General features: G+C 42.1%; 1 protein-coding gene across 1 annotated transcript in view; it reads right to left on the bottom strand.

Annotated features, from left to right (window-relative positions):
- Positions 1–20,093, bottom strand: part of LOC138487396 (carboxypeptidase O-like) — a 309,025-nt gene that overhangs the window by 232,314 nt on the left and 56,618 nt on the right. Inside the window, exon 3 of the mRNA XM_069613965.1 lies at positions 11,352–11,406. Coding sequence (XP_069470066.1) covers positions 11,352–11,406 — 55 coding nt within the window. The remainder of the gene's footprint in view (positions 1–11,351; positions 11,407–20,093) is intronic.

The following is a 20,093-nucleotide window of genomic DNA, read 5'->3' as shown; positions in this document are numbered from 1 at the left end:
TGTTAAAATTGAACTTAGAAACTGTGCCCTAATAGCGTAACTGTAGAAGGTATTCCAACATCATTGAGTGTGCCCTAATAGCGTCACTGTGTTAATGTTGAACTTAGAAAGTGTGTCCTAATAGCGTAACTGTAGAAGGTATTCCAACATCATTGAGTGTGCCCTAGTGGCGTCACTGTGTTAGAGTTGAACTTAGAAAGTGTGCCCTAATAGCGTAACTGTAGAAGGCATTCCAACATCATTGAGTGTTCCCTAATGGCGTCACTATGTTGGATTTGAACTTGGAAAGTGTGCCTAATAGCGTAACTGTAGAAGGTATTCCAATATCATTGAGTGTGCCCTAGTGGCGTCACTGGGTTGGAGTTGAATTTAGACGGTGTGCCCTAATAGCATCACTGTGTTAAATTTGATCTTAGAAAGTGTGCCCTAATAGCGTAACTGTAGAAGGTATTTCAACTTCATTAAGTGTGCCCTAATAGCGTCACTATGTTAAAGTTGAACTTAGAAAGTGTGCCCTAATAGCATCACTGTGGTAAAATTGAACTTAGAAAGTGCACCCTAATAGCATCACTGTGTTAAAATTGAACTTAGAAAGTGTGCCCTAATAGCGTAACTGTAGAAGGCATTCCAACATCATTGAGTGTGCCCTAACAGCGTCACTGCGTTAATGTTGAACTTAGAAAGTGTGCCCTAATAGCGTAACTGTAGAAGGTTTTCCAACATCATTGAGCGTGCCCTAATAGCATCACTGTGTTAGAGCTGAACTTAGAAAGTGTTCACAATAGCGTCACCGTGTTAGAGTTGAACTTAGAAAGTGTGCCCTAATAGCGTCACTGTGTTAAAGTTGAACTTAGAAAGTGTGACCTTATAGCGTAACTGTAGAAGGTATTCCAACATCATTGAGTGTGCCCTAATAGCGTCACTATGTTAGACTTGAACTTAGAAAGTGTGCCTAATAGCGTAACTGCAGAAGGTATTCCAACATCATTGAGTGTGCCCTAATAACGTCACTGTGTTAGAGTTGAACTTAGAAAGTTTGCCTTAATAATATCACTGTGTTAAAGTTGAAATTAGAAAGTGTGCCCTAATAGCGTAACTGTAGAAGGTATTCCAACTTCATTACGTGTGCCCTAATAGCATCACTATGTTAAAGTTGAACTAAGAAAGTGCGTCCAAATAGCATCACTGTGTTAAAATTGAACTTAGAAAGTGTGCCCTAATAGCGTAACTGTAGAAGGTATTCCAACATCATTGAGTGTGCCCTAATAGCGTCACTGTGTTAAAGTTGAACTAAGAAAGTGCGTCCAAATAGCATCACTGTGTTAAAATTGAACTTAGAAAGTGTGCCCTAATAGCGTAACTGTAGAAGGCATTCCAACATCATTGAGTGTGCCCTAACAGCGTCACTGTGTTAATGTTGAACTTAGAAAGTGTGCCCTAATAGCGTAACTGTAGAAGGTTTTCCAACATCATTGAGCGTGCCCTAATAGCATCACTGTGTTAGAGCTGAACTTAGAAAGTGTTCACAATAGCGTCACCGTGTTAGAGTTGAACTTAGAAAGTGTGCCCTAATAGCGTCACTGTATTAGAGTTGAACTTAGAAAGTGTTCCTAATAGCGTCACTGTGTTAGAGTTGAACTTAGAAAGTGTGCCCTAATAGCGTCACTGTGTTAAAGTTGAACTTAGAAAGTGTGACCTTATAGCGTAACTGTAGAAGGTATTCCAACATCATTGAGTGTGCCCTAATAGCGTCACTATGTTAGACTTGAACTTAGAAAGTGTGCCTAATAGCGTAACTGCAGAAGGTATTCCAACATCATTGAGTGTGCCCTAATAACGTCACTGTGTTAGAGTTGAACTTAGAAAGTTTGCCTTAATAATATCACTGTGTTAAAGTTGAAATTAGAAAGTGTGCCCTAATAGCGTAACTGTAGAAGGTATTCCAACTTCATTACGTGTGCCCTAATAGCATCACTATGTTAAAGTTGAACTAAGAAAGTGCGTCCAAATAGCATCACTGTGTTAAAATTGAACTTAGAAAGTGTGCCCTAATAGCGTAACTGTAGAAGGTATTCCAACATCATTGAGTGTGCCCTAATAGCGTCACTGTGTTAAAGTTGAACTAAGAAAGTGCGTCCAAATAGCATCACTGTGTTAAAATTGAACTTAGAAAGTGTGCCCTAATAGCGTAACTGTAGAAGGTATTCCAACATCATTGAGTGTACCCTAGTGGCGTCACTGTGTTAGAGTTGAACTCAGAAAGTGGCCCTAATGGCATCACTGTGTCAAAGTTGAACTTAGAAAGTGTGCCCTAATAGTGTAACTGTAGAAGGCATTCCAACATCATTGAGTGTGCCCTAGTGGAAACACTATGTTAGATTTGAACTTAGAAAGTGTGCCTAATAGCGTAACTGCAGAAGGTATTCCAACATCATTGAGTGTGCCCTAGTGGCGTCACTGTGTTAGAGTTGAACTTAGAAAGTGTGCCCTAATGGCATCACTGTGTCAAAGTTGAACTTAGAAAGTGTGCCCTAATAGCGTAACTGTAGAAGGCATTCCAACATCATTGAATGTGCCCTAATGGTGTCACTATGTTGGATTTGAACTTGGAAAGTGTGCCTAATAGCGTAACTGTAGAAGGTTTTCCAACATCATTGAGTGTGCCCTAGTGCCGTCACTGTGTCAGAGTTCAACTTAGAAAGTGTGCCCTAATAGCGTCACTGTGTTAGAGTTCAACTTAGAAAGTGTGCCCTAATAGCGTAACTGTAGAAGGTATTCCAACATCATTGAGTGTGCCCTAATAGCGTCACTATGTTAGATTTGAACTTAGAAAGTGTGCCTAATAGCGTAACTGCAGAATGTATTCCAACATCATTGAGTGTGCCCTAATAGAATCACTGTGTTAGAGTTGAACGTAGAAAGTGTGCCCTAATAATATCACTGTGTTAAAGTTGAACTTAGAAAGTGTGCCCTAATAGCGTAACTGAAGAAGCTATTCCAACTTCATTAAGTGTGCCCTAATACCATCACTATGTTAAAGTTGAACTAAGAAAGTGCGTCCAAATAGCATCACTGTGTTAAAATTGAACTTAGAAACTGTGCCCTAATAGCGTAACTGTAGAAGGTATTCCAACATCATTGAGTGTGCCCTAATAGCGTCACTGTGTTAATGTTGAACTTAGAAAGTGTGTCCTAATAGCGTAACTGTAGAAGGTATTCCAACATCATTGGGTGTGCCCTAGTGGCGTCACTGTGTTAGAGTTGAACTTAGAAAGTGTGCCCTAATAGCGTAACTGTAGAAGGCATTCCAACATCATTGAGTGTTCCCTAATGGCGTCACTATGTTGGATTTGAACTTGGAAAGTGTGCCTAATAGCGTAACTGTAGAAGGTATTCCAACATCATTGAGTGTGCCCTTGTGGCGTCACTGGGTTGGAGTTGAATTTAGACGGTGTGCCCTAATAGCATCACTGTGTTAAATTTGAACTTAGAAAGTGCACCCTAATAGCATCACTGTGTTAAAATTGAACTTAGAAAGTGTGCCCTAATAGCGTAACTGTAGAAGGCATTCCAACATCATTGAGTGTGCCCTAACAGCGTCACTGTGTTAATGTTGAACTTAGAAAGTGTGCCCTAATAGCGTAACTGTAGAAGGTTTTCCAACATCATTGAGCGTGCCCTAATAGCGTCACTGTGTTAGAGCTGAACTTAGAAAGTGTGCCCTAATAGCATCACTGTGTTAGAGTTGAACTTAGAAAGTGTTCCTAATAGCGTCACTGTGTTAGAGTTGAACTTAGAAAGTGTGCCCTAATAGCGTCACTGTGTTAAAGTTGAACGTAGAAAGTGTGACCTTATAGCGTAACTGTAGAAGGTATTCCAACATCATTGAGTGTGCCCTAATAGCGTCACTATGTTAGACTTGAACTTAGAAAGTGTGCCTAATAGCGTAACTGCAGAAGGTATTCCAACATCATTGAGTGTGCCCTAATAACATCACTGTGTTAGAGTTGAACTTAGAAATTGTGCCTTAATAATATCACTGTGTTAAAGTTGAAATTAGAAAGTGTGCCCTAATAGCGTAACTGTAGAAGGTATTCCAACTTCATTAAGTGTGCCCTAATAGCATCACTATGTTAAAGTTGAACTAAGAAAGTGCGTCCAAATAGCATCACTGTGTTAAAATTGAACTTAGAAAGTGTGCCCTAATAGCGTAACTGTAGAAGGTATTCCAACATCATTGAGTGTGCCCTAATAGCGTCACTGTGTTAAAGTTGAACTAAGAAAGTGCGTCCAAATAGCATCACTGTGTTAAAATTGAACTTAGAAAGTGTGCCCTAATAGCGTAACTGTAGAAGGTATTCCAACATCATTGAGTGTACCCTAGTGGCGTCACTGTGTTAGAGTTGAACTCAGAAAGTGGCCCTAATGGCATCACTGTGTCAAAGTTGAACTTAGAAAGTGTGCCCTAATAGTGTAACTGCAGAAGGTATTCCAACATCATTGAGTGTGCCCTAGTGGCGTCACTGTGTTAGAGTTGAACTTAGAAAGTGTGCCCTAATAGCGTAACTGTAGAAGGCATTCCAACATCATTGAATGTGCCCTAATGGTGTCACTATGTTGGATTTGAACTTGGAAAGTGTGCCTAATAGCGTAACTGTAGAAGGTTTTCCAACATCATTGAGTGTGCCCCAGTGCCGTCACTGTGTTAGAGCTGAACTTAGAAAGTGTTCACAATAGCGTCACCGTGTTAGAGTTGAACTTAGAAAGTGTGCCCTAATAGCGTCACTGTGTTAGAGTTGAACTTAGAAAGTGTTCCTAATAGCGTCACTGTGTTAGAGTTGAACTTAGAAAGTGTGCCCTAATAGCGTCACTGTGTTAGAGTTGAATTTAGAAAGTGTGCACTAATAGCGTAACTGTAGAAGGTATTCCAACATCATTGAGTGTGCCCTAATAGCGTCACTGTGTTGGATTTGAACTTGGAAAGTGTGCCTAATAACGTAACTGTAGAAGGTATTCCAACATCATTGAGTGTGCCCTAGTAACGTCACTGTGTTAGAGCTGAACTTAGAAAGTGTTCACAATAGCGACACCGTGTTAGAGTTGAACTTAGAAAGTGTGCCTAATAGCGTAACTGCAGAAGGTATTCCAACATCATTGAGTGTACCCTAGTGGCGTCACTGTGTTAGAGTTGAACTTAGAAAGTGTGCCCTAATGGCATCACTGTGTTAGAGTTGAATTTAGAAAGTGTGCCCTAATAGCGGGACTGTAGAAGGCATTCCAACATCATTAAGTGTGCCCTAATGGCGTCACTATGTTGGATTTGAACTTGGAAAGTGTGCCTAATAGCGTAACTGTAGAAGGTATTCCAACATCATTGAGTGTGCCCTTGTGGCGTCACTGGGTTGGAGTTGAATTTAGACGGTGTGCCCTAATAGCATCACTGTGTTAAATTTGAACTTAGAAAGTGCACCCTAATAGCATCACTGTGTTAAAATTGAACTTAGAAAGTGTGCCCTAATAGCGTAACTGTAGAAGGCATTCCAACATCATTGAGTGTGCCCTAACAGCGTCACTGTGTTAATGTTGAACTTAGAAAGTGTGCCCTAATAGCGTAACTGTAGAAGGTTTTCCAACATCATTGAGCGTGCCCTAATAGCGTCACTGTGTTAGAGCTGAACTTAGAAAGTGTGCCCTAATAGCATCACTGTGTTAGAGTTGAACTTAGAAAGTGTTCCTAATAGCGTCACTGTGTTAGAGTTGAACTTAGAAAGTGTGCCCTAATAGCGTCACTGTGTTAAAGTTGAACGTAGAAAGTGTGACCTTATAGCGTAACTGTAGAAGGTATTCCAACATCATTGAGTGTGCCCTAATAGCGTCACTATGTTAGACTTGAACTTAGAAAGTGTGCCTAATAGCGTAACTGCAGAAGGTATTCCAACATCATTGAGTGTGCCCTAATAACATCACTGTGTTAGAGTTGAACTTAGAAATTGTGCCTTAATAATATCACTGTGTTAAAGTTGAAATTAGAAAGTGTGCCCTAATAGCGTAACTGTAGAAGGTATTCCAACTTCATTAAGTGTGCCCTAATAGCATCACTATGTTAAAGTTGAACTAAGAAAGTGCGTCCAAATAGCATCACTGTGTTAAAATTGAACTTAGAAAGTGTGCCCTTATAGCGTAACTGTAGAAGGTATTCCAACATCATTGAGTGTGCCCTAATAGCGTCACTGTGTTAAAGTTGAACTAAGAAAGTGCGTCCAAATAGCATCACTGTGTTAAAATTGAACTTAGAAAGTGTGCCCTAATAGCGTAACTGTAGAAGGTATTCCAACATCATTGAGTGTACCCTAGTGGCGTCACTGTGTTAGAGTTGAACTCAGAAAGTGGCCCTAATGGCATCACTGTGTCAAAGTTGAACTTAGAAAGTGTGCCCTAATAGTGTAACTGTAGAAGGCATTCCAACATCATTGAGTGTGCCCTAGTGGAATCACTATGTTAGATTTGAACTTAGAAAGTGTGCCTAATAGCGTATCTGCAGAAGGTATTCCAACATCATTGAGTGTGCCCTAGTGGCGTCACTGTGTTAGAGTTGAACTTAGAAAGTGTGCCCTAATAGCGTAACTGTAGAAGGCATTCCAACATCATTGAATGTGCCCTAATGGTGTCACTATGTTGGATTTGAACTTGGAAAGTGTGCCTAATAGCGTAACTGTAGAAGGTTTTCCAACATCATTGAGTGTGCCCTAGTGCCGTCACTGTGTTAGAGCTGAACTTAGAAAGTGTTCACAATAGCGTCACCGTGTTAGAGTTGAACTTAGAAAGTGTGCCCTAATAGCGTCACTGTGTTAGAGTTGAACTTAGAAAGTGTTCCTAATAGCGTCACTATGTTAGAGTTGAACTTAGAAAGTGTGCCCTAATAGCGTCACTGTGTTAGAGTTGAATTTATAAAGTGTGCACTAATAGCGTAACTGTAGAAGGTATTCCAACATCATTGAGTGTGCCCTAATAGCGTCACTGTGTTGGATTTGAACTTGGAAAGTGTGCCTAATAACGTAACTGTAGAAGGTATTCCAACATCATTGAGTGTGCCCTAGTAACGTCACTGTGTTAGAGCTGAACTTAGAAAGTGTTCACAATAGCGACACCGTGTTAGAGTTGAACTTAGAAAGTGTGCCTAATAGCGTAACTGCAGAAGGTATTCCAACATCATTGAGTGTACCCTAGTGGCGTCACTGTGTTAGAGTTGAACTTAGAAAGTGTGCCCTAATGGCATCACTGTGTCAGAGTTGAATTTAGAAAGTGTGCCCTAATAGCGGGACTGTAGAAGGCATTCCAACATCATTAAGTGTGCCCTAATGGCGTCACTATGTTGGATTTGAACTTGGAAAGTGTGCCTAATAGCATAACTGTAGAAGGTATTCCAACATCATTGAGTGTGCCCTAGTGCCGTCACTGTGTTAGAGCTGAACTTAGAAAGTGTTCACAATAGCGTCACCGTGTTAGAGTTGAATTTAGAAAGTATGCCCTAATAGCGTCACTGTGTTAGAGTTGAACTTAGAAAGTGTTCCTAATAGCGTCACTGTGTTAGAGTTGAACTTAGAAAGTGTGACCTTATAGCGTAACTGTAGAAGGTATTCCAACATCATTGAGTGTGCCCTAATAGCGTCACTATGTTAGATTTGAACTTAGAAAGTGTGCCTAATATCGTAACTGCAGAATGTAATCCAACATCATTGAGTGTGCCCTAATAGAATCACTGTGTTAGAGTTGAACGTAGAAAGTGTGCCCTAATAATATCACTGTGTTAAAGTTGAACTTAGAAAGTGTGCCCTAATAGCGTAACTGAAGAAGCTATTCCAACTTCATTAAGTGTGCCCTAATACCATCACTATGTTAAAGTTGAACTAAGAAAGTGCGTCCAAATAGCATCACTGTGTTAAAATTGAACGTAGAAAGTGTGCCCTAATAGCGTAACTGTAGAAGGTATTCCAACATCATTGAGTGTGCCCTAGTGGCGTCACTGTGTTAGAGTTGAACTTAGAAAGTGTGCCCTAATAGCGTAACTGTAGAAGACATTCCAACATCATTGAGTGTTCCCTAATGGCATCACTATGTTGGATTTGAACTTGGAAAGTGTGCCTAATAGCGTAACTGTAGAAGGTATTCCAACATCATTGAGTGTGCCCTAGTGGCGTCACTGGGTTGGAGTTGAATTTAGACGGTGTGCCCTAATAGCATCACTGTGTTAAATTTGATCTTAGAAAGTGTGCCCTAATAGAGTAACTGTAGAAGGTATTCCAACTTCATTAAGTGTGCCCTAATAGCGTCACTATGTTAAAGTTGAACTTAGAAAGTGTGCCCTAATAGCATCACTGTGGTAAAATTGAACTTAGAAAGTGCACCCTAATAGCATCAATGTGTTAAAATTGAATTTAGAAAGTGTGCCCTAATAGCGTAACTGTAGAAGGTTTTCCAACATCATTGAGCATGCCCTAATAGCGTCACTGTGTTAAAGTTGAACTTAGAAAGTGTGCCCTAATAGCGTAACTATAGAAGGTACTCCAACATCATTGAGTTTGCACTAATAGCATCACTGTGTTAAAGTTGAACTTAGAAAGTGTGCACTAATAGCGTCACTGTGTTAAAAGTTGAATTTTGAAGGTATTCCCTACATCATTGAGTGTGCCTGGTCGCATACACTTTACTGATTACAACAATATCACACTTCTATGCTTACTCTCTCCTATACACCACCATTCAACTAGAACACAGCAATACTATGACACATTCGGTAAAGCTGTTCTCATTCTAACATGACTCATCAAACTACCCATCACCCTAATAAAACACTGCTAGCTTGTACATACCGGCTATCTTAGGCGTCTCCTCAGGCCTAATGCAGCCAAAACTCAGTCTGGTTGTCCACCCTCCAGAGTGAACACATTCAACTGATCTCCTCAGCACCACACTTACCGCTAAGAAGCAACAACCACGCCAGCTGCACACATACCTGGTGCGCCCACACACTTTACGACTCTCTCTCTCTCAGCTGACTTGAACTACGGTTCCTGAGGGCGTTCAGCCTACCAGTGCCTTGAGATCATACCAATGGTACATAAGGCGCTATACAAATGCAAAATAACATAACATAACATAACATAAATCTGGAGGAAGAACATTCCAGCTTCTTGATGCTGCATAAGAAAAAGATCCCTGCATGACACATTTGAGATTGGCCCTGGTACATGAAGTACTCAAATGGGAATGGGGAAGACCGTAGCACCGGCACCATTCAGAATGATGCCGGTGCTGCCATCAAAGTCTGCAAGCAGGTGCCTTTCCAACTGCCAGGTACCCACTCGCAGACTTGAAAGGCACCCGGCACGTGAACTTCTACTCTGCCGGTCCAGTAACAACGGTGCCAGTAAGCCTACCGGCACCGTTGTTACCGGACTGGCAGGGTTGTAATGAGGCCCATAGTCTATGCAACTGAATTAATTTCCCCTTCTAAAAGGGACAGCAGCTGGTCGGTTGCTCTCAAGACATGCATTACAACTGCGTAATCCCAACGTGAATAGAAGGGAGGCTACTTCCTCAGTATGGGGTAAATGCTCTTGGGAGATGGACAATCTAATGTAGGAATCCCCCAAAAGTCATCTTCTTCAATAATTAGACTATCAGTGATGCATGAGGGTTAAATCTGCATGTTAACATCCCCTACCAAAATATACTGAGACTTATCTGTTTTAGAAAAGAAAGATCTAGTGTCTATAGTGCTGGACACTCCTGCCCCTGCACACCATAAATACAAAGTCTAACTTTCCAACATCATGGATCTGTAAGGAACGTGTGAAACTCTTATGTCTTTAATTTTACTGGCATTCTGAAGTTCTGAAGCAGTCACGCTATGAATAAAAGATGGCCGCCTAATATACTACGTGCCGGGACATGTTCACACGATCAAATGATGACGTTATCTGTCAACAAAAGAATGTAAATATGGCACAATGCCAGCACAGTGATTTCAATTTTGAAACTAGTCCACTCTTCTGCAGAATGAGTGGCCATTCACGGTCTTAAACTGGGCAAGATGGGTATAGACTTCAAATGTCCATATGTATGTCGAATGTTCACTGCATGTTAAATATTTATGTGTCCTGGATGACCGTCAGCCAGGGTGCATTGAAGGAAGAACCTCAGCGGGGGTTTTGACACATTTTTGTATATCTTTGGTAGTCCATAGAACACTAGCATTATTGGGAATTTCTTTGTGTTTTTCAGTGATCCATTCTTCAACGAATGCGTTTTCTAAACTACTGTTAATTATGGATCTATTTTCCTCAGTGGGATTTTGATCTACTGGCATGTATGTTCCCAAGTCTTCCAAAAGTGCTCAGCAACGCGATGTGTAGAAATTTCTGTCCATGATCACTGTTACTCCCCCCTTTATATGTGTCATGATGCCACCCCCGGGGACCCAGACCAAGTCCAGCAACCCCGGAAGCAGGCATCAAGTTACCCCAAGCAAGCCCAACAACCCCCGCTAGGGGCTATTTGGGTGCAGTCCTGGCGCCTATGGTGCCAGGCTCATATGGAGAGTCAGTCCTGGCGCCTATGGCGCCAGGCTCATAGATTAAAACCTACCTGATGAAGACCATGCTGCAAACTTACCTGTTGCAGACCATGCTGCAAGAGCTCCAAGCCAAACGAGGCTTGGAAGGGACTATTTTACCTAGGGACTATTTTTTTACTCGGGTGGGGCTGGGGAAGAATACTTACCTGGGACTACTTTGGAGGCTATTTAAACCACGCCCCAAGAGCAGCACACGCTTCGTGTTATTCTGCATCCAGCAGCGTAACGCTCACCGTGCCTGCAAGTCTGCATCCAGTCTTCTGCCACGCCCGCCTCGAGTTTGGAGCTCCTAGAAAAAGGGAGAAAGAAGGAGAAAAGGTTAGAACAAGAGCAATACCTTTGATCCTTACCTGAATTCCCGATCCATCATGCTTTCAAGCTGGAAGAAAGAAGTTATTTTATGCGCGTCGCCTCGCCTGCTGCAGCACCGCGCTGAACTCACCGGCCTTCACAGCATCTTCACATTTCACCGCATCCTCCTGCATGTTCCCGCCGCACTCCGGCACCTAAGGAGAGGACAAGAACACAAGGTGAGCCAAGGGAATACACAGAGGAATACCCCCCATAGACTTACCTGATTTTACCACCGGGGTACTATTCTTCTTCACGGGTCGGCGCAGCTTCCACTGCATCCAAGCCGAACCCCGGCCCCTAAGGGGAAACAAAAGGACAGCAATGTGAAACAAGGGAATCCACCTCACCACAAAAGACTTACCTGATTTTACCGCCGGAGGCATTATTCCCTGAGACTTCATACTTTGTCTCAGCCCCTGAATAAGGGAGAAAGCAACAGGTTACATATGGACATTATTTTATCAAACTGTGTTGGATAATACAAATCCTTACCAGAACATTACCGGTTGGCACGAGGAACTCTTCAGTAGGGTCAAGCTGCAACCTGCAAGGAATCGGACAAGAGTGAAAGTTAGGCATTTGAACTCTTACGAACTACATACTTACGGCGTCTTGCCGGGAATATCAGAGTCAATATTGTCCTGGAACTCACCAATTCCTTCGAGCCAGTGAAGCAACTGGTTATTTACGCGCCCCTGCGCTCAATGCAGGATGGAGAGCTCATCTTTTCAAATCATCAGGTGAGACTATAAGAGGGGACATCCAAGGTGATCAGTGGGGAGACCTGCGGGGTGGAGGGATTTACGCTCAACTCCACGGGTGGTTAATTCCCTTTCTCCATTAACAGAAGAATATTCCTACGGGGCAAGCAAACAAAGCTAGATGGGCCAGTCCAGTCCGTCATCTCGGCCCTACGCGTCACATTGGTGGAGACCGCAGCAGCCCAGTCCAGATCGACGCCTGTGTGGGAGCCAGGTGAGCGTAACAATATGCCGGTTTAATCACGGAATTGGGGTCTTCCGCTTGTTGTTTCAGTAGTTTTAGTTGGAGTTTTCTCATATTGTGTTGTCTAAAATTAAAAAATGTCACCGATTGGCGATCCTTAATAATTTTCGGCTTGAAAAAAAAAGTCTAGTGCTGAGTTATGTATGCTGGGATTAAAGACACTCTTTGGTTTGATCTCAAGAAGTCAAATGTTTTGGATCTTTCTTTAGTAGGAGGTATTGAGTCAAAAATAGTTTTAGCCACATTATTCTGGTTAATTTAGCTAGGTTAATCCATTCTTCAAATAATGACGAATGATTTGTTGGCACACATGATAAACCTAGACTTAGTAGATCTAGTTGCTGATTCGAGAATATTCCATTAGAGATGTTGATCACTAACTCAGATTTTCTTCTTTGTCTGCCTTTTTCTTGTGTCCTCGTCTGACATTTCTATGTCTAAAAAAGGACAATCACTTATTGAAGTAGTAGCTGGTTCACTTTAGTTTGTTCTGAGTTTGGATAGAAGGTCTAATTGCAACTATAGGAGTTACAGTCAGTGGCTGTTCTCTCCCACTGCTTGAGGTGTCACTAGGTGGTTCATTCTCTCTCATATTAGGTCTGGCTGGTTTATCTGTTCTCTCAGTTCTGAATGCTCTTTTTTGTTGGTAATATTATTGCAATGTATACACTATATGGTAAGATTAATATAGTATATCGCATCTGAATTTCCTGCTCTTTTTCTATTCTATTTAGTTTTTAAATTAATAAAACATTTTATCTGTGTCCTCAAGACTTTTTTGTAAAACTTCCAGAGAAATTACTGCTTTGAGGCAGATCACATTTTATCATGACCATTTGGACCATGGCCGTCGACCATTGAGTCTCAACTAGTGTCCAAGGGTGGCGTACAGTTACCAGTAGGCCAACCTTGGGTCTACCAATAGGTCCCTTAACTGCCTTGATCTGTTGGGTGCTGCAATCATCGAAGCATTCGTTTATATGGAAATTGGGCCCATAGCATTCTCAAGCAGCTTAAATCCTATCCATGGTAGTGATTCAGTGAGGTCAATAACAATTTCTTTCAAATCTAGCTCTTCCTCAATGGCATTTAGTTCGAATACATTACACCCAATGCTCTCATTTTTTTTCTGAAAATAGTTCATCATTTTGGAAGTTTTCTTAACAGTTGTATTTCCGGGTTTTGTTATTGTTTTATGTTTGCAGGCTCTACTCACCCGCCACGGTCGTTCGCTTACTGGCTCCACAATTTAATTCACATTTAGAGTTTCTTCGAGGTCGTTGGGGGTGGTTTCCACCTCCACCATGCCCCTCTGCATAATCTCACGAATGATAAAATGTTCTTACTCCACAAAGTCTACTGTGTACTCGATCTGCTCTACGCACCCTATTTACTTCATGGAGTGTTCCTGGAGCTTGTCACGCGATTTTCAGTAGCTTTTCAATACTTTCAATGTACAGACGCGACGTGCCTCTTTGCTCTCCCATCACTGCTTGGCCATTCAGACAACTACTGCCAACACTGTCAGCACAAGACAGTCTAGCAGTCTACCACTAAACCTACGTCCAGCCCCTCGCCCCACACACCCAGCAAACAGCCAAACAGCACTTCCGGTGCAATTCCGTGTATGCACGTGTGCAGATGCGTGCAGCCCGGGTTTTTGTAGCTGCAGGGGGGAGGGGTCAGAAGATCTAAGATATATAGAACAATATACAGGTAGAGGTTTGTATTAGGGGGTTACATATTGTTCAACATTTCTAAAGTCCAACACACGAGTTTAAGCTTGTTAATATAAAATAAAGGGGGTAATTCACCCCTTTTTTCCAAAACGAAGTCTCTCGGCTTGGAAGTCCTCTCAGCACAAACAGCACTTGCGGTGCACTTCCATGTATGTGTGCGCACTGATGCGCGCCACCCTGGGCTTTTGTAGCTGCAGGGGGAGGGGTCAGAAGATCCTTTTTTTCCAAAATGAAGCCTGTCTTCTCAGAAGCCTTCTTAGCACAAACAGCAATTCTGTTTATGCACAATCACAATCTGTCAACAATGATGCAGTCCATTAATGCCAATGGCAATTTCAGAACCTTTTCCTGGCTTCTCTCACCCCAAGCGAAAGGCTCTCCTTCACTTTAATTTTTGAAACTTGGCAAAGCACACACGTTTATTTTATATGAACCTTGAGATATAACTCCTAGCTCTGCATAGGAAAATGCGTTTGCTTTCCAGCGAATGAAGACCAAAGGGGTTTTCCTCATGCCAAATTTGACTTTGTGTAAAATTCTCTCTTCATTTTTCACTTTATGCTTACCAACTGATCAATGTCCCTTTGTCAGCATGGTAGAGTGCAGACCGTCTGTCCCCTCACTGTAGTCAGGACTCAGCCAAGAAACACCTGACCCCCCACCACTGCAGTCCTTCAGTACACATGCAGTCACTCAGCAAGGCCTCCGATCCCAGCATCCTTTTCTCTTTCCTCCGCTCTCTCTTGATCCCCAGCCAGACCAAAAGCCACCTTAGCCCCCCTTACCTTATCCAGAAACTGCCATAACATCTCCATAGACAGCCTTCAGGCCCTAATTAGCAACATCCTCAACGAGTCCAAGTTTAATAATCTCGCCCCTATCAAACTGGTAGACCTTTATAACGATACCCTTAAATCAGCTCTAGAAATTGCAGCTCCCCTTAAACTCAGGAAAGCCAAACCTATTGCACACCTTAATAAGTGGTTCAAGCATGAACTAAAAAACCTCAGAAACACCAAGAAATCATTGGAATCCACGTGGTGGAAATCGCCCACCAACACTAACAAAATAGTATTCACTTCAGCCTCTGCAACCTACAAAACAGCCATCCTTTCGCCTAAGAAAGAGGCCTATAATTCTAGAATCCACAATGCCAAATCTAGCACTAACGAGCTCTTTAGTATCCTTAAAGAGCTTGAATCCACAGCTCCCCCCTCGCAAGATTGCATCAAAGATGCAGAATGGTGCACAAAAATCCAGCAAGCCCTTACTGACAAATTCACTCTACTTCAAAACAAGATTGAAACCAAAAAGACTACCCTTACCAGCGGCTCCCTGTCCGCCTCGGACTCAACGAAAATCTCACAATCTTGCACCCCTTTCACCTTCTCACAAGTAATGCCAAAGGAAGTAGAAGATATCATAAAAAGCCCAAAACCCTCCCATTGCCAGGGGGACATCTGCCCAGCCTCTATTATTAAGGAGGGAGCTAAATCATCACCACTCTGATAAATTCCTCCTTCTCGTCTAATCAGGTTCCTAACAATCTTAAGGAAGCCTGGCTCATGCCACTTAGAAGAAAAAACAACCTTGACACAAATATCCACACAAACTATAGGCCCATCACCACCGTCCCATTCCTTCTAAAAATCCTGGATCGTGTGGTCTATCTGCAAATTCAGAAGCACTTAGAGGAGATTGATATCCTAGGCCTCAGACAATCGGGCTTTGGACCTAGACATGGAACTGAGACAGCTCTCCTCGACCTCAAGATCCAAATGGACGAGGCAAAGGACAAAGGTAAACTAGCAATCCTCCTACTCCTGGACTTATCTGCCGCCTTCGACCTTGTCGACCACCAAATTCTTACCAAACACCTTACCACAGCCGCAGCATTCTCCGCTAACGCATCTGATTAGGTCAAAACCTTCCTCTGCAACCGGACCACCAGAGTCTTTTCCTCATCAGCCTCATCAGATCCAACACCCATACTCTGTGGAGTCCCTCAAGGCCCTTGTGTGTCACCCACACTATACAATATATTTACAAAGATGCTATTCGACCATCTAGACAACTTGGGTGTCATCTACACCAACTATGCAGATGACAGCCAAGTCCTTATCCCCCTCACCGGCTGTTATGGCCAAGCCACTAAACTACTGAATGACATTTTTCTTGAAATCCAAGCCTGGATGGCCACCAACAGTGTTTGTCTCAACGACGATAAGACTGAGTTAATGATTGCGGGCACTCAGGCACGATTGAATAAACTTGACTTCAGGTATTCATCTTTCAGCATTGATGGCAACCTAATCAATGTACCCAAAGAGATAAAAACACTAGGGGTCTACCTTGACTCAACTTTATTTCTAAAAAAACAAGTCAGTAGCGTGGCATCCTCCACAGCCTACCCAAACAAACTTGTCAGAGCACTCGCATTGTCTATATTAGACTACTGTAATACCCTGTTTCTAGGATCCTCTGAACACAACCTAAATAGACTACAGGTACTCCAGAACAACTCTCTAAGAGCAGCACTCAGTCTACCTAGATCCTGCTGTATCTCTACTCACATACACATCGCCAACTGGCTGCCTATTCAAGACAGAATTACACTTCGCACTCCGGCCATCACGCACAAATTCCTCTCAAACTCAGCCCCTAGATATCTGGCTGACAGAATCTGCAAACACCAACCCTCACGCACCACCAGATCCTCCCACTCTAACAAACTGGTGGTTCCAAGGTTCTACATCAAAACAGCTGGAGGAGCCAGCTTCCCTGTCCAAGCTGCTAAACGTTGGAACTCTATTCCCATCCCTCTCAGAGAAGAACCCTCCTTCCTCACATTTAAAGCTGGAATTAAAAACTGGCTGAGCAACAAGCCCTTACAGTAATCTTCTACCGTTTTTAACTACTTGACCACTTTTTATTTATGCCTTGTACAAGACCGCCTGTGGTCTGACCCATCTGTAACCAGGGTCTTTACGTCTATATCTCCACCATTGTATATATATTGTAGTTATTTTGCCTCACCATGTATGTAAACTACGTTTTTCAAGCGGCCAGTTACCCCAGGGTTTGGTGCGCGATTTAAATAATAAACAAACACAAATACAAAAAATACAAAAAGCCCCAGGCTTCTCCTCAGCCTTTTTAAGTCCACTTCTGCTTCCTTACTCCTAAATTATGGCACCCTACAGAAAACATATCATATTCAAGCCCTGGCTCATAATGTCATCCATCCGTCAAACTTGTGCCTGGGTTGCAGTTGCTGTAATTTTCCAGAAGCTAACACATGCTCCTACCATGACACCCTTAAACAGTGTAGTTCAATGACTTCGGGTGGTTAGTTGAAACATATCCCTTCCAGTTTCCTGTTCTGCCAGCTCATACACAATGGACTGTTTTAAACAAAATTATTTCTGCAAATTCTTCACACAGTCTTCATGTCCGCCCTGAAAAACAGTTTTAATTCATGACTTTTAATTTCTAAGCAACATCACAGAATCTGTCTACAGTCTACACCTACAACCCCAGTTTGCACCCATAGTTTGTACCAATTGCTATTGGCTAAGCTGTCCCATTCTAATCACTAATAATATAAGTGGGTTAGGGGTTAGAGGTTAGGATGTCAGCAGTGAGTATTGTCAGTCCCTAGGCTACACTACACTGCTGTGCTATGGTATGTTGAACCCCAAGTCACCCTCATCACAGTACACCATTGCTAAAGTATATGCCGAGCCACACACCCCCACTGGCTGCAAAAACATCATCATGTATCCATTGGCACAGACCTTCACCAAACTTCTCTCTTGGCTAAAATTCGACCTGGTTATCCTACAGCCACCTGCAAAACATGTCAGTGTTTGAGAAGCTGTCTTCACACCTGAAATGTGGCATGCTCATAGGATGGGTTCTCAGAAAGTAACAGAAGTGGCTTTCAGAGCAAGACACTGTCCTTCCAAATCATCCCATTAATTTATATAGCAATTAATTTGAAAGAGGATGTCAGAAAGTGAGGCAACGCCACATCCTTTCTTAAAACTTCAGCCGACTAACAATCACAGCTTTCAAATTGGTGTCCTGATCTTAGGTCCTCACACAACAGGGCTCTGTCAAACTTCACCCAAAAGTTATTTTACACCACAAAACCTAGGTATTATTTTTATTAGCTTTAAAAAAACAGAGGAAAAATCGAGGCATCTAACACATTGAAACATGATATATAGCTCATTAGAGTGAGGAGACCATGAATACAGTATGCATCACAACACTTAATCTGTCATAAAACTGCAAACAGGACTTGCCAAAGTCCTTATCATACTGCTTCTTTTGGGCCAAGGCCATACAAACAAGCCAGCCAAGTTCAGGGGTCAGATAGAAATGCAGACTCAAGTTCTGCATTAAGCAAGATGTTTTTTTCTCCCGCCCGCCAATGAGAGTTATGTGGCAGTTTGTCACAAGTACTGCTTATAGGCTACAGAAAATGTCCCGGGCTCTCCATTCAAGGGGAGCAGATACAATCTACATTGTTTCCATTTCATTTCAGTATACCAAGTTTTGCAGCCTCTCCACATCTTAGGGGGTGGTGGGAGTGGCGGTAGAGCTTTCAACCATAAACTAGCAATGTTCCTTTTGGCATAAATTATAGCCATAAAATCAACTCTACAGCTCCACTTTGCAGTCCCTATGGTTAGTCTTGGCAAACACTGCAAAGGTGCTGTACTCATTGCATGTACCGCAATGTTTCCAATTATTTGTAAAACCTCCTGAAGCTGTCAATTTCATGTTTGAAGCAAGGACGACACTCTTGTGAACAATCAGAAAATATGTTACTAAGTGAGATCTTGGTATGATAGAACTGGGGTATAAAATTAAACTGAATACATCTATGTGTTGGGTTTATTGCAATTCTCTTTGTTTCTGAGTATGGTCAACTGTTCATCTGTAATGTCCTCTTCAATATCCAAAATAGAATTCAATAGGTGCACACCAGGTAAAATACCATAGATTTCCTAATAAATAAAATCTTAAAGATTTTGGGTGCTGGGGAGGAATACAGGCCCGGACACGGGGCTTGTGAAAAACATTATACATTTAGTTTATTACAAGAAGACTGTATTGTATGTTTCTTTATCACATGATGGCCTTTTTTAATTTCTTTTGATCTTTGGAGATTAATATGACAACCAGATGTTTCTGGACTGAACTAATGCTGTTAACGTATTTGCTTTTGTAAATGTTTATTACCTTGAAGTAAAACCCATTAAGATAATTGACTGACTTTGTATCAGCTTTAATGGTGTGCAGGGGACGGTAGTGTCTTTAGTTTTAGACACTTTTCCTTTTGTTCATCTCTTCAATATCCTAGCACCATTTGTCCCAGATATATGAGGGGTTGGGATTCGGGGCTGCTACTACCTGGGAGCATAAACTCAACAGCAGTCTACTACTTACCCTGGGTGTTAGCAGTCTTTCCAAGAGAGCTTTCTAAAAAATGTCCATGTGCTGAGATGGGTAAGTGGGCCACATTGATTTTAGGCTGTCACCTAGTCTCCTATATATCAGCAGCTCCCTTGGAGTGTGATCACCTCTGATGCTAAATTCCTAGATAGTCAAAAACACCCGAATATATAGGTCTCCTAGTCACTAGATCCCCAGCCTCACCATCATCTTAAGAAATTAGATTTTTGAAAACATTGAGAACTTTAATACTTCCCATATGGATCAATGGAGAAAAGGTTCTTCTAGTAGCCCCACCTCCCATGTGTCTATGATGCCAGTGTGCAATATATTGGGTTCTATGCAAAAATACCTTTTTTAAAGGCCTCACGAGAAAAAGACCAATTTACTTTTGATCTGAAAACTGGCATTGTAAAGGTTTTTTTCTCTTGAGACCTTTAAAATGCGTTTTCCCTTTTTTTAAATATATATTCGGGTGGTTTTACCTCCCGAATCCCCCATTCTTCCTCCCCGTTCCCCACACACTACCCCCCTACTCCCTGAAACCAAAACAAATATATACTTACAACACACACAAACACACCCACACACTTTCCCGTTCTCCTGGTTCTGCGCTTCAGGGTCCCGACCTGCCTGTCAGCCCCTGCGTGCACTTGTGTGCAGCAGGGGCGTGACAGTTGGATTTAGAAAGACTGTACTGTGCGGTCACTGAGCGGTCTTCCTAAATCGGTCTTTAAGTGAAAAGATCTTTTTAAAAAGATCTTTCCATTTAGGACCATATATTGTGCTCATCTTCCATCTGTTAGATTTGTAGGCACTTATAATGACTGTGTCTAAAGTTGCCGGGAGCACCATTGCTTTTTCAGTTTTGATATGCAGTTGATCCTCCATCT

Source organism: Ambystoma mexicanum, chromosome 9 (genome assembly GCF_040938575.1).
Source record: "Ambystoma mexicanum isolate Mex_15411 chromosome 9, UKY_AmexF1_1, whole genome shotgun sequence".
Lineage (NCBI taxonomy): Eukaryota > Metazoa > Chordata > Amphibia > Caudata > Ambystomatidae > Ambystoma > Ambystoma mexicanum.
This window is presented reverse-complemented; position numbering and strand designations above follow the sequence as displayed.